Raw genomic sequence first — 11,694 nt, 5'->3', positions numbered from 1 at the left:
TGCTTCGTGCTTGGGTGGCTCACGTCTCGTTAAAATATGGTTTTGTAGAAACATGGTTTAGGGGGCCAGCACGGTGCTTAGTGCTTGGTTGGCCACTCTCCATAAGGACCGGTTCATAGAGCGACAACCTGGGACAACAGCGCTACCACAAGGACTAGAATGGGATAGACTAGGCGTAATAATTAGATCTCTTTGGTTTGGAGTAACTTACCTGCGGGGCAGGGGCGGTAAGCTTCTATGGCCCTCGTGCTGAGTGGCCTCGTCTGTGCTTCGTGTCTTGACGCCCACTAGACCTGCTCCATAGTCGCCGATCCAACCTTGCGGTTACTCCCTACCAACGAGATTCTTTGTAAAGGCCTCGTAGTGAGTCGCTAGCCATCTCACCTAAAGAAGTGTGATGAACAACTGGCGTAGCTCACGACTTGTGGGTAAAGATGTGCAACCTCTGCAGAGTGTAAAACTGGTATACTAGCCGTGCTCACGGTTATGAGCGGCCCAGATCCTCCTTTTGATTAGTGGAGTTATCTCCTTCCGACGAGGGAGGTGCTTCTCGGGGTTACCTTGGTGGCTTGGTTTTGGTTTGGATCTCAGTAGTATCATGTTTAATTTGATTAATTACTATGTAGCTGGGTTAATGGTAATTCATCAACTCGTAGTAAATAGGCTTTAATAAAATTTTGCCAAGTTTAAAAGCTAATGCAGTTGAGTCAGCCAACCTTAGAGCCTCATAGTTTGTGTTATACTTGTTGAGTACAAGTTGTGTACTCACTCTTGCCTCTTCTCTACTTTTTCCTCTTGGCTACGCTACTGCTGCTCAGTTCCTGCCGACACGAGAGGAGTTCGTCCAGCGCTACCAGGACTACGAGGACTTCTAGGTGTTTCGTCTCCCAGGTCGACGTCCCTGTGGCGCCCTGCTTCAGCTTCGGAGAGCTTTATTCGTATTTTGTACTTCGCTTCCGCTGTATCAGACATTTTTGTCATTAATGTAATAAATAACTTTCGTATTCGCTTTATTATATCTTTTTTACGTGATATGTGCTATGATATACTGTTCATTCTGTTGTATATACGTGTGACTTGATCCTGGCACGTATATGATTGCTCGGTTTATAGTTCTTTTATAAACCGGGTGTTACAACATGCGCACTCGCGCGCCTGGCCAGGTGGGCGGGCAGGGCGGGGCGGGCGCACGACGTCCGTGTGAATGGTCCGCCGAAATCCTAACCCTCGTCTTGCGGGGGCGCTGCTTTCTTTTGCTGTTTTTATTTTGGGTTACTTGGCCTTTAAGTCTACGGAGATATGTTATCTAATCGGTTTCCTAATTTTGTGATCACGACGCGAGGTCGTGGGCTCTTCTATATATCTGACTGGTCGGCCTTTACCAAAATACATCTAATCGAGTTTGCCTTTCCTCGTTGTTGCGCCGCCTTTGTAGTTTGCTCCATCCCTAGCCCCAGCGTGCACCGGCGAACGCGAGAGCAGGTCTTTGGAACCACACTCTTTTGATCCTGCACCGGGAGAGGGCGAAGGTTTTTGGGAAGCCTCAAGCGCGACTGCTCGTCTTCTTCGCCACGCCTCGTCCTCCGTCCAAGTCTGGTGTTGCGGCGTACCATCGTCTACAACTTGCTACGCTCCGTTTGAAGGACCATCGTCACCCCGACTGTGCCGTTCGTCTTCCCGGCAGCTCCGGCTCAGCACGTATTTCGTGATCAGATCTAGTTCATAATCATGTTTTCTGAAATCATGTTTATGATGTTCGTATTGTCTAGTATATTAGATTCTTGCATGCTAGGTTTAATTCTCGTCATGTTAAATCTAGTTTGGAATTTAAACTTACAATTGTCTATTTTTCCAACAAGGGGATTGCTAGCCGCAGGACCTTTATTTGTGTTTTGGGCATTTGGCATGCAGGCTAGCGCCATTTGGGCATTTTGCAAGCAGTCGTCCAGGGAATGGCTCCCAGTTCCGGCGGCCAGACTACTTGCTTGCTGCTAACTCCTGATTTCATGGTTGGATGAGGACCGACTAGGACTTGTCATGTAGCTTTTGCAGCCGACTTTTGTTTTTTCAGCGTAAATGCAACACAGTTTACCAAGAGTCATTAAGCTCAAAGCATGAACGCAGGTGCAGCCATTTGAAAATTTTGTCACGCTCTACGAGAACACATTCTTTGAGAACCTTGGAATACAGCCATTGTTGGCAATATATGAATGGAACATGGTCAAAACATGAGCGCTTGGATCTTTTGTTGTCAGTAATCTATCTATTAATTCGGAAGATGAACAGCAATGAAGAGTACTAAAAAAGAACTACATGATAAACTTGATGTCGTTTTAAGCTTCATTTGATCTTGTTCTTGTATCGTCAGCATATCCGCTATCTCGGATTTCATCTGAGTCAGCCTGGGTATCCCCATCTGCATCCGTATCTGGGTTTGGTTGTGTAGCCTTGCCTTCGGCAGAGGGAGCGGTATGACTGCTCCCAGCACTGCTGGTGTAGTTGCTAGCTTCCGTCATATTAGCCCCAGTATGCTTTTCAATCATTCCAGAAATCGCCAACTTTGGAGACCACTCAAGAACATCATCGATTATGTTAGAAACCTTCTTTTGGTACCTGGAAGAGGGGGGGGGGGGGGGGGTTGGGGGGGGGTGTCAATGATGAAAAGATTAGTAAAGTGATTCAGAACATGCAATCGAACTTTGCCTTGACACAGCAGTATAAATTCCCTGACACATACACTAAAGGAATCATTGATGAGCTCATGCAAGAGGTGCTACCATCTAAAATTAAATGACAGATCCATGAATTACTGTAGGCTGAAATCCTTACTTGAAAAGCAACATTTTGAATTGGACAGACTGCTTTCCAATTGGCCAGAAAAATTGGAAGTGCAGTTCTAGTTTTTGGGTTACTCAACTTAACCGACTGAAATTCCCATGGGGATAGAGCAATCAGCCAACAAAAATTGTGCTTCCTATCAGATTATTAATTAGGGTGGACATTGTGTGAGCATAGATGGTTACTCATAAAAAAGACTAGACCTCCTAACGAGTAGAAGACAATGAACTAAGATTTCTAATATGGCAGATGTTATCTTAGGTCAAAACATGAAATAAGAAAATCTTTGCAGATAACATATTACCTGGCTCTAGCTGCCTCATCTGGAGCATGGTGCCTAAGGAGCAATATCACCAATACAGCGACAAGAGCATAGAAAAGTCTTGATGTCCACTTTGGCCGCTCTCCTTCATCCTTTTCAGGCCAAAAACGAACGAGTTCTCTAAATGTTGTCTCCTCTGCATTTATATTGGGGAAAAACCATACACGTTTCCCAAAAATGACCCATAAGATGCCGAAGATAGCAGCTCTTACTGCAATTCCATGGAAACAGAAGACAATGGGTTATTAGGGACAAAACAAAATGCTAAGTAATAAGAAGGGAAAAAGCTATCTGGATGCATAAAACAATAAAAGATAGATATTTAACAAAATATAAGGAACTTTAGCATGCGCATGCAACTCCAGTACCATACTATCAGCAATTCAGCAAAAACAAGCACAAGGAGCAAGAATAACAGAAAAGCAACTAGTAAAATTTTAGACTTATTATGCGTGGAACAGAATATTACTGGCAATCAATCGCTCATTGCCCTCTACTAGGACAAAAAATAAAATCAACATATAGCCCAAGACAGCAAATATGAAGAATTTGAAGGTTGTTTATTGATTTACATAAATTCATAATTTCTTTAAATATAGAACAATTGACACGAGTTCACCAAAAAATAGGGATACCTGTTTATAGGTCACCTAAAATTTAAGCAGTGGTCAATCCTCATCAACCAATATTCAGTGGGAAATGAAACCAAACCAGAGGCATAAACCGATTTCAAATATTAACAAAATATTTTATTATCACATTCTCTTGGCAAATAGTTTCTTGCAGGAAAAATATACTTTTATCATAGGCTTCCTAAAACAATGGCATATTATATGAAAGTAACAAACTAATGATTTCTACCCGACTCCAGAACAGTCATCCAAACCAAACATAAATTGTCTTGAGTTCCAAGCAAATTCATGCGCAATACTCCACATCTACCAATTATAGTATCAAATACAGACTCTCAACCACAAGAATAGAATAGACCACCAGACAGATACCACTGAAAAACCTAGTTTATCACGTAGATTCAGTAAAAAAATCCACCCGGTCAAAGTAAAAAAAGTTTGGATGTATTTGAGTTGGAAGGGTTAAAACAGCTGAAATTCTGTTGTGACAGAACAAGTGAATAGCTAGTTAAGTTGTTGAGCTCATGGCTCCCACGTATAAATTCTTGAGTTTGAAAACTACCCCCGTTTTTATTTACTTTTAACAACTGATGCACTGAAGTTTGGGTCCAACCCTAAAGTGTGGTGCAAATAGCATAACGATAACCAAAATCACAACATCTGGCACATGGTAGTTCCTATCAGCTGAGCTAGCTGTGTCGCTTTTAGTTAAAGTGTGAATCTTTGTAACTTTATTGTATTGTGCCCATGAATTTGAATCTAAAATCTTGTTTCAAAGTTTGTTTGAAAAATCTGAGAAACATTCCAAACTTTTCCAGTGACATCTGGTAAATTTCTTAATGTACTGAGAGTGAACCTGCCTACAACCACAAGTACTCCAACCACAACTGTGTCGCTACAAGGAAATGGAAGTTAATGTAGCATTCGTTTTAACGATACAACAGCAAGGCATTCCTACTACTACTAGTAGTGACTTAGTGTAGCTATCTATGGTTCTAAAATACTCCATACAAAATATAAGGTGCTTTCGGATTCATGTTGGTCAAACTTCTACAGCCTTAACCATCACGACATGAGTCATATCTAATAGAATAAGGTAAGTTTGAAATTAGACCCACCATGAAAAACTTTCATAATGTGTAATCCTTTTTTAGTGAGATAGCTCATTTTCATAGAAATTACTAGCAATGACAAAGTATCACCTTATAGACTGCATCAATGTCCTAAGTGACTTATGTTTTAGATCTCAGGGAGTATATAAATGCAGCAGCATTTGCTCACAGTACATAGGCAGGTCCACTTTATATTTCTATAGTGCCATTTCCAACTGCAAAAGCATCAATATATATTATAAACTTCTACTGGCGGAGTCAAGACCAACTTCTTATAAAGAACATGCAAATAACATAATTCGAAGTGAGCATGCATAACACGGGAAAACAATTGTCATGAATTACTCAAAGAAGTGTAATGACCAAAGTGTTTATGTGGTGTTGGTAGGTGTCAGTGCATAACACAGGCAAACAACTGTCGTTCATCATATGTGTGGTAGACAACTTTCAATGATTAAACAACAGTTTTGAATGAAAGCGCACTCAGACGAGGGAGAGAGATCTTACGCAAAAGAATGGAGACGATGAAAAGTAGAGCTCCAGCACATGAGTACAGTACAACAATCTTGCATTGATATGGGTAAACTGGAAATAAGCAGACTGCCAGTGCAAAAAGAGGCCAAACAAATGAAAGAATTGTCTGCCACAAGGTCCGCCTTTTTAGAAACATCCAAGCAAAGAAACCATCATTTTCAGTAAACACTTGTTCCTGTAAGTACAAATCAAACCCACTTACATAAGAACAACCACAAGAAGAAAATAACATCATAACATATTCTGTAGTGAACTGTTATGCCTAATCTAATTTTATCAAACATAAGATACAGAATATGACATACAAAGACATTTTGTAAAGCAAATACCTCGTTTAATTGTACAGCTAACAAAAAGATCAGAAAAATTGCAACACTTAGAACATATGAACCCAGTAAAAACTTTGAGTACATATTGGAGCTATAACAATGTTTTAGTTTGACATCAATCCAATAACACAAAAGATAAATAAAATGAAGAATGATACAAGATCAACCCTAATTAACTAACTCCAAACCCATCTCAACTCAATTCAATATGAAGAGAATAATGGAATAGACTGAATTAGTTAGAATTGAAAAATCATACAAGAGAAAGTAGATAATATAATTATCAGCATTAAAGGGTCTTACTATATCGAACAAATATTTTTCAATTAGTCATCTTATATTGAAAACCCAACAATTTTGACTCATTCTAGGTACTTCTTACTGCCAATTTTTAGTAGCTGCAGCTATAGGAAACTACATGAATGAATTATGAAGAAAACAGATGATAAAAGTTTGCTTCCTGCACCTTCCTTTAGACTCATATTACCGCATTTCAAAGTAATTGTAGCAAGCAGATATATCACGATTCAGGACTATTAAAGAACATAACCATTACTTGATCATAAGAAACTTTTACTTGACATCATTGATACAAAAGGTGCAATTTTCAAGTAGAATTACTGAAACTGTGGACAATGATTAGGTAAACTTCAACATAATGTCACATCAAGAGAACAATGCAAAAGGTGCAATTTTCAAGTAGAAATACTGAAAGTGTGGATAACGGTTAAGTAAACTTCCAGGGCAGTATGTCAATGGTATATCACTCTGGCTTTGCTGTGGATTGCTCATGCAATGTCTAATCACCTATTAATAACTTTAAACTATTTATAACTGCTATAGTGGCTTGAAAATCTGCCTTTGCATAATTGGGTGGTTTTCCTTGCAATAGCATAATCAGGTGACTTTCCTTGCAAAAACATCTGTCACTTCAGATAAAACACTTCTAATTGTAGCATATTAGAAGTATCTAAAATCTGGTTTTAGTATTACAAATGGAGTTTGATTACGACAATTAGCTTAGAGATAATGCAGTGTAATGTAAATGGTGCAGTAAGAGAGTCCAAGAATAAAAAATGGGCACAGCTACAGTATTAACAAGTTATCTTAACCAACAGAATCAGAAAATATATTCTGGTACGTTTTATGTAAATAGCATACAACACTTACATTATGTATCTCCAAATGAGCAGGCCAGGATGATAGTTTTTTCTTGCCAGGCCTGACAGTTTTCATAACTCGGTCACATCTTATAACAAGGTTCTTGGTCAGCAAAGTGTTAACAATGTCCTCCACTTCTAAATCTTTATCCGGCCCTAAAATTTCTCTGACTTCTGGATTATTTTTTATGAAGGTAGTGAAATATTTTCCACGAAAATACTCCACTCGAGTTTCTTGCATGATTGCCCATCTTGATTCCAGTTGTTTGTTATCCCTAACCTTCTCAGCAAACAATTGATAAACATCTTTCTTCGGAGCAGATTTCTCCTACATGATACAACAGCATTATTGCATCAGTGCACCAGCTTTAGAGTATATTTCAAAAAATTTCAGCATTGCATACAATGTGAAGCAAAGGGACCTAATCTCAAGAAGTTTCATTTGTCCTGACGTTGAAGAAGAGAAAATTAATTTCAAGGCTAGGGCAAGCAAAATACTAAACTAATTCCTAATCTAAATCAAACAGGAAAAAACACTTCTAACCAACGAGAACTGTGAGCGTTCATGACCAGGCCTGCGGAAACGAAATCTTCTAACAACTATTTCATCCACAGCACCCTACTACGCATACTACGAGAAATTTGAACTTTTGCCATCACAAATATTGGGCTTCACAAAATCACCACTTATAACATTGACACATTAATTTATTATCATTTTCTCTCTTTGATTGCTTTGTAATTCCTTTTTTCATTTACTAGCACAGGAAATGATAAATCTGCCCCTTAAGAGTCTCCTGTTATCTGCCTGGTTCGATTGAATCAAATACCTTTCCCTATTCAGTTTATTTACATGGTTCGCTACCGTCGCCGCTGTTGCCAGCCTGCTGACGCCGCCACCCCAGCCTATTGGCCACAGCTTCCCCCACCTTTCCGATGGATACCACCACCTGGTGGCAAGGGCCTTGCTGCCTGCTCGAGCATCTCGTGCAACATCACCACCACAGCTACTGCCACCAACAAGTCCTGCAGTTGGCTTCGTCAAGCGCGAAGGAGACAGATGGGGCGCTCGTGCTGCATTGAATCTGTATTGGATGGACCTTGAGCTGCGCTTGCTGGTGAAGAGGATGCGACAACTAATGCTTGTGCAGAGTTTTATTGTGATTGTTGCTGAAATACTCAGTGATTCTGCTTTTCCAGGGAGAAATTGTCCGGTGCTTCAAGCCAAGAGAATGTATAGCTACTTCTTGCGGGTGGTTGTGTATCAGATTGACAAAAAAGGCATTGGAGCCCCTAGCGACTCTGGCTCTGGCAGCCTATTGGCAATTGCGGGCACACAGCGGTCTTTTGGTGATCGCGGCCCACAGCAGTTGCGGCAAGCAGGAGGTCAGGCAATCCGCGGTGGCGTTTCGGCAGGCACACAAAGCTCAATATTTATAGTGGTAAAAATAGAAAATTTTCTACTACGAGCTTCTCCAGATCCACCAAACCCTTGTAGAAGGAAAAGACATTTGATCAGCGTCCAACAACTACAAGAAAACATTCACGAAATTCCGCAGAACCGCATCGCATATTCGAGTCATTGGGAGTAAACAAGAGATGAATCTAAGACCCCCCCCCCCCCCCAACCCCAACAACACACACACACCAAGTTGCGCGGCACGACTGCATCTAAAAGCCACATGGATGGCAAAGCGACGAGCTAACCAGAGCGGAGGGAACTAGCTGACCTGAGGTGCGGCACGGGAGGAGCGCGAGACGGAACCGCCGGCCTTCTTCCCCTTGTCCTTGTCCGCCGACTTGGCCGCCGTGGCCTTGGCTCCCTTCCCCGCCATCTCGTCGGAGGGAGGCGGAACCTTACCCCGACGGAGGGCGCCGGATCCGAGCGCGAACCGGGCGGATCTCACGGCCAATTTCGACGAAAAAATTGGGGGTTGAGGCTTCGGCTCGCAACCCTTTTGACGTGAAATGAATAGAAGCTAGAAAGTCTTTTCCGAATTACGAGGGTTTTGCGGAGAAAGGGCAAAAAAAAAAGAAGGATTTGCTGACTACCTACTCAGACCTACTCTCATTTACGAGATTCTAAAATTCTATTGATCCCATTTTTATTTTATTATTAGCATCTAAAGTTAAATAACTAAAGATGGGCATTGGAGCAGATCAAACCAATGGATCGCCGATACAGCCAATCAAAATAATCCTAATGGGCCCCTCTAATATCATAGCCCCAAAAACTATCGAACCAAAGGGTCAGCGGGTCGACCCACCCCTTCGACGTAGTCCCGATGCCGCCGCAGCCTCTAGCTCGGACGACGCCGCCGCTGCCGCAAGAACTTGAGCTCCAGGTTCCTAATCTGCTGTGCCACCGTGTGCCGCCGCTGGCGGCGCCTCGCTCGCCGGCGCGGAGGCGGCGTGCCTCCACACGCCGCCGCGCCACTTCGGCGTGGTCCTCGCTGACTCCCGCGGCCATTGCCTCCTGCTACCCTGTTGCAGGAGCTCGGCCACATCTGCAACCGCGAGCTCCTGCTCCCCGTATGCAGCCCGTTCGACAAGCGTGTGTGGGCGCTGGCCTTTGACGCCGTGGCAAGGAAGGGCGAGATGAACGAGTCGGCGTGGCAGTAGGAGCAGGATGGGCGGCAGTTCGCGGCAGAGAAGGCGAAGGAGGTGGCGCGGCGCACGAGCCGTCAGCCGTCCGCCTTCCACAGCTTGTTGTTGCTGTCCTCGTCGAGAACTGCAGCAACAAGACCTGCGGCGGCGATGCCGTCCTGCTTCTCAAGAGGTTGTCCAGAGGTGCAGCAGCTTCTTCCATCACTGAAAGGTTCGACCCACCAGAACCATTGGTGCAACCACAGATCACATGGTGCTCCTTGCCTCACTGAATGGATCGTTGGATAGTTCCATGGTCGCTCCACTTTTTTTCATCGAAAAACTATTTTTCAGTGAAGTCTTTACGGACTCAAACATAGGAATATTATTTCCAATAAGCAGTATGTCATCTATATACATGATTAGAAATGCAACAGAACTCCCACTTTCCTTCTTGTAAACACAAGCTTCTTCTTTGTTTTTAATGAAGCCAAAACCTTTGACTACTTCATCAAAACGAATATTCCAACTCCGAGATGCTTGCTTTAATCCAAAAATAGATTTTTGAAGCTTGCATATCTTTCCAGCATTGGTCGGATCGACAAAACCCTCGGGCTGCATCATATACATGTCATCGGTCAGGTTTCCATTAAGGAAAGCTGTTTTGACATCCATCTGCCATATTTCATATTCGAAATATGCAGCAATAGCTAGAATAATCCGAACAGATTTAAGCATCGCTACAGGTGAGAAAGTCTCGTCATAGTCAACTCCTTGAACTTGTCGAAAACCTTTTGCGAGAAGTCGAGCTTTATAGATGTGAACATTTCCATCCATATCTTTCTTCTTCTTATAGAGTCATTTGCTCTCTATGGTTCTCACACCATCAGGCGGGTCTAACAAGTTCCAAACTTGATTTTTCTTCATGGATTCTACTTCGGATTTTATGGCATCTTGTCATCTCTCAGAGTCAGGGTCTGCCATCGCCTCTGCATATGTCGCAGGCTCATCATTGTCCAACAATAATAATTCCCGCGCTGCGCGGAGCCTTGCTGACCTTCGTGGTTGCGGAGGTGCTTCTGTTGCCATAGGCATCTCAACTTGTTCAGCTACAATAGCATCACTTGTAGAGTCTTGTCCTATTGGCTCATCTTGAACTTCTTCGAGTTGCATCGCTCTTCCACTTTTCTCTCCTTTGAGAAACTCTTTCTCTAGGAAAACTCCGTTTCGAGCGACAAACACTTTGCCCTCAGATCGATTGTAGAAGTAATACCCTAAGGTCTCCTTTGGGTATCCCACGAATATGCACTTATCCGATTTGGGTGCAAGCTGGTCAGACTGGAGTCGTTTGACAAATGCTTCACAACCCTAAATTTTTTGAAAAGACAAACTGGGTGTCTTGCCAGTCCATATCTCATATGGTGTATTGTCTACGGATTTTGATGGCACCCTGTTCAGTGTGAAAGTTGTTGTTTCTAGAGCCTAACCCCAAAATGACAATGGTAAGTCTGATTGGCTCATCATTGATCGAACCATGTCCAACAGAGTTCGATTACGTTGCTTTTTTGAAAAGACAAACTGGGTGTCTTGCGACGCTAATTTTCAACTTCATTCTGAAATTCCTTGAACTTTTCGAAGGTTTCAGACTTATGCCTCATCAAGCAGACATAGCCATATCTACTTAAGTCATCAATAATAGTAATAAAGTATTGATATCCTCCTCTAGCAGTCGAGCTCATTAGTCCACACACATCAGTATGTATGAGTTCCAGCAAATCCGATGCTCTCTCTGGAAAACTTGTGAACGGCGTCTTGGTCATCTTGCTTAGCAAACAAGCTTCGCATGTCTCGTATGACTCAAAATCAAACGAACTTAGAAGTCCATCCTCATGGAGCTTCTTCATGCGTTTCTCGCTAGGATTCAAATTATTTAGCCGAGGCCTTTTAGCACTTATATTACAGACAGGAGAATCATCAAGATTTAAAATGAATAGCCCATTTTTAATGGTCGCCAAAGCCACAAAATATTATTCTTAGAGATCACACAACCATTATTTTCACTCGAAAAAGAATAACCATCCTTCATCAAACATGAAGGAGACACAATGTTTCGACTCAAACTAGGAACATAATAATAATTATTAAGCTCCAAGACAAATCCTGATGGTAGGTGTAGTTGCA

The 11,694-nt window shown here is 42.2% G+C and overlaps 1 protein-coding gene across 1 annotated transcript; it reads right to left on the bottom strand.

The window, feature by feature from the left end:
• Positions 1-2,141: 2,141 nt before the first annotated feature.
• LOC120655631 lies at positions 2,142-8,935 on the bottom strand. The gene is made up of 5 exons (XM_039933549.1): positions 8,658-8,935; positions 6,938-7,255; positions 5,412-5,613; positions 3,143-3,371; positions 2,142-2,613 (listed from the first exon to the last, which is right to left on the bottom strand). The coding sequence occupies exons 1-5, from the start codon at positions 8,760-8,762 to the stop codon at positions 2,334-2,336; spliced, it is 1,134 nt and encodes a 377-aa protein (XP_039789483.1). The 5' UTR covers positions 8,763-8,935; the 3' UTR covers positions 2,142-2,333.
• Between the last annotated feature and the right edge of the window lie 2,759 nt (positions 8,936-11,694).

This window comes from Panicum virgatum, chromosome 1N, assembly GCF_016808335.1.
Source record: "Panicum virgatum strain AP13 chromosome 1N, P.virgatum_v5, whole genome shotgun sequence".
NCBI lineage: Eukaryota > Viridiplantae > Streptophyta > Magnoliopsida > Poales > Poaceae > Panicum > Panicum virgatum.
The sequence above is the reverse complement of the archived record's forward strand: the minus strand, read 5'-3'. Positions and strand labels throughout refer to the sequence as shown.

Excerpts from the sequence above, each read along its gene's own strand:
- LOC120655631 (XM_039933549.1), bottom strand. The coding sequence starts at position 8,762 with ATGGCGGGGAAGGGAGCCAAGGCCACGGCGGCCAAGTCGGCGGACAAG. Across the intron at positions 7,256-8,657 it reads CCTCCCGTGCCGCACCTCAG|GAGAAATCTGCTCCGAAGAA; the intron begins GTCAGCTAGTTC and ends TGTATCATGTAG. Across the intron at positions 2,614-3,142 it reads GATGAGGCAGCTAGAGCCAG|GTACCAAAAGAAGGTTTCTA; the intron begins GTAATATGTTAT and ends CCCCTCTTCCAG.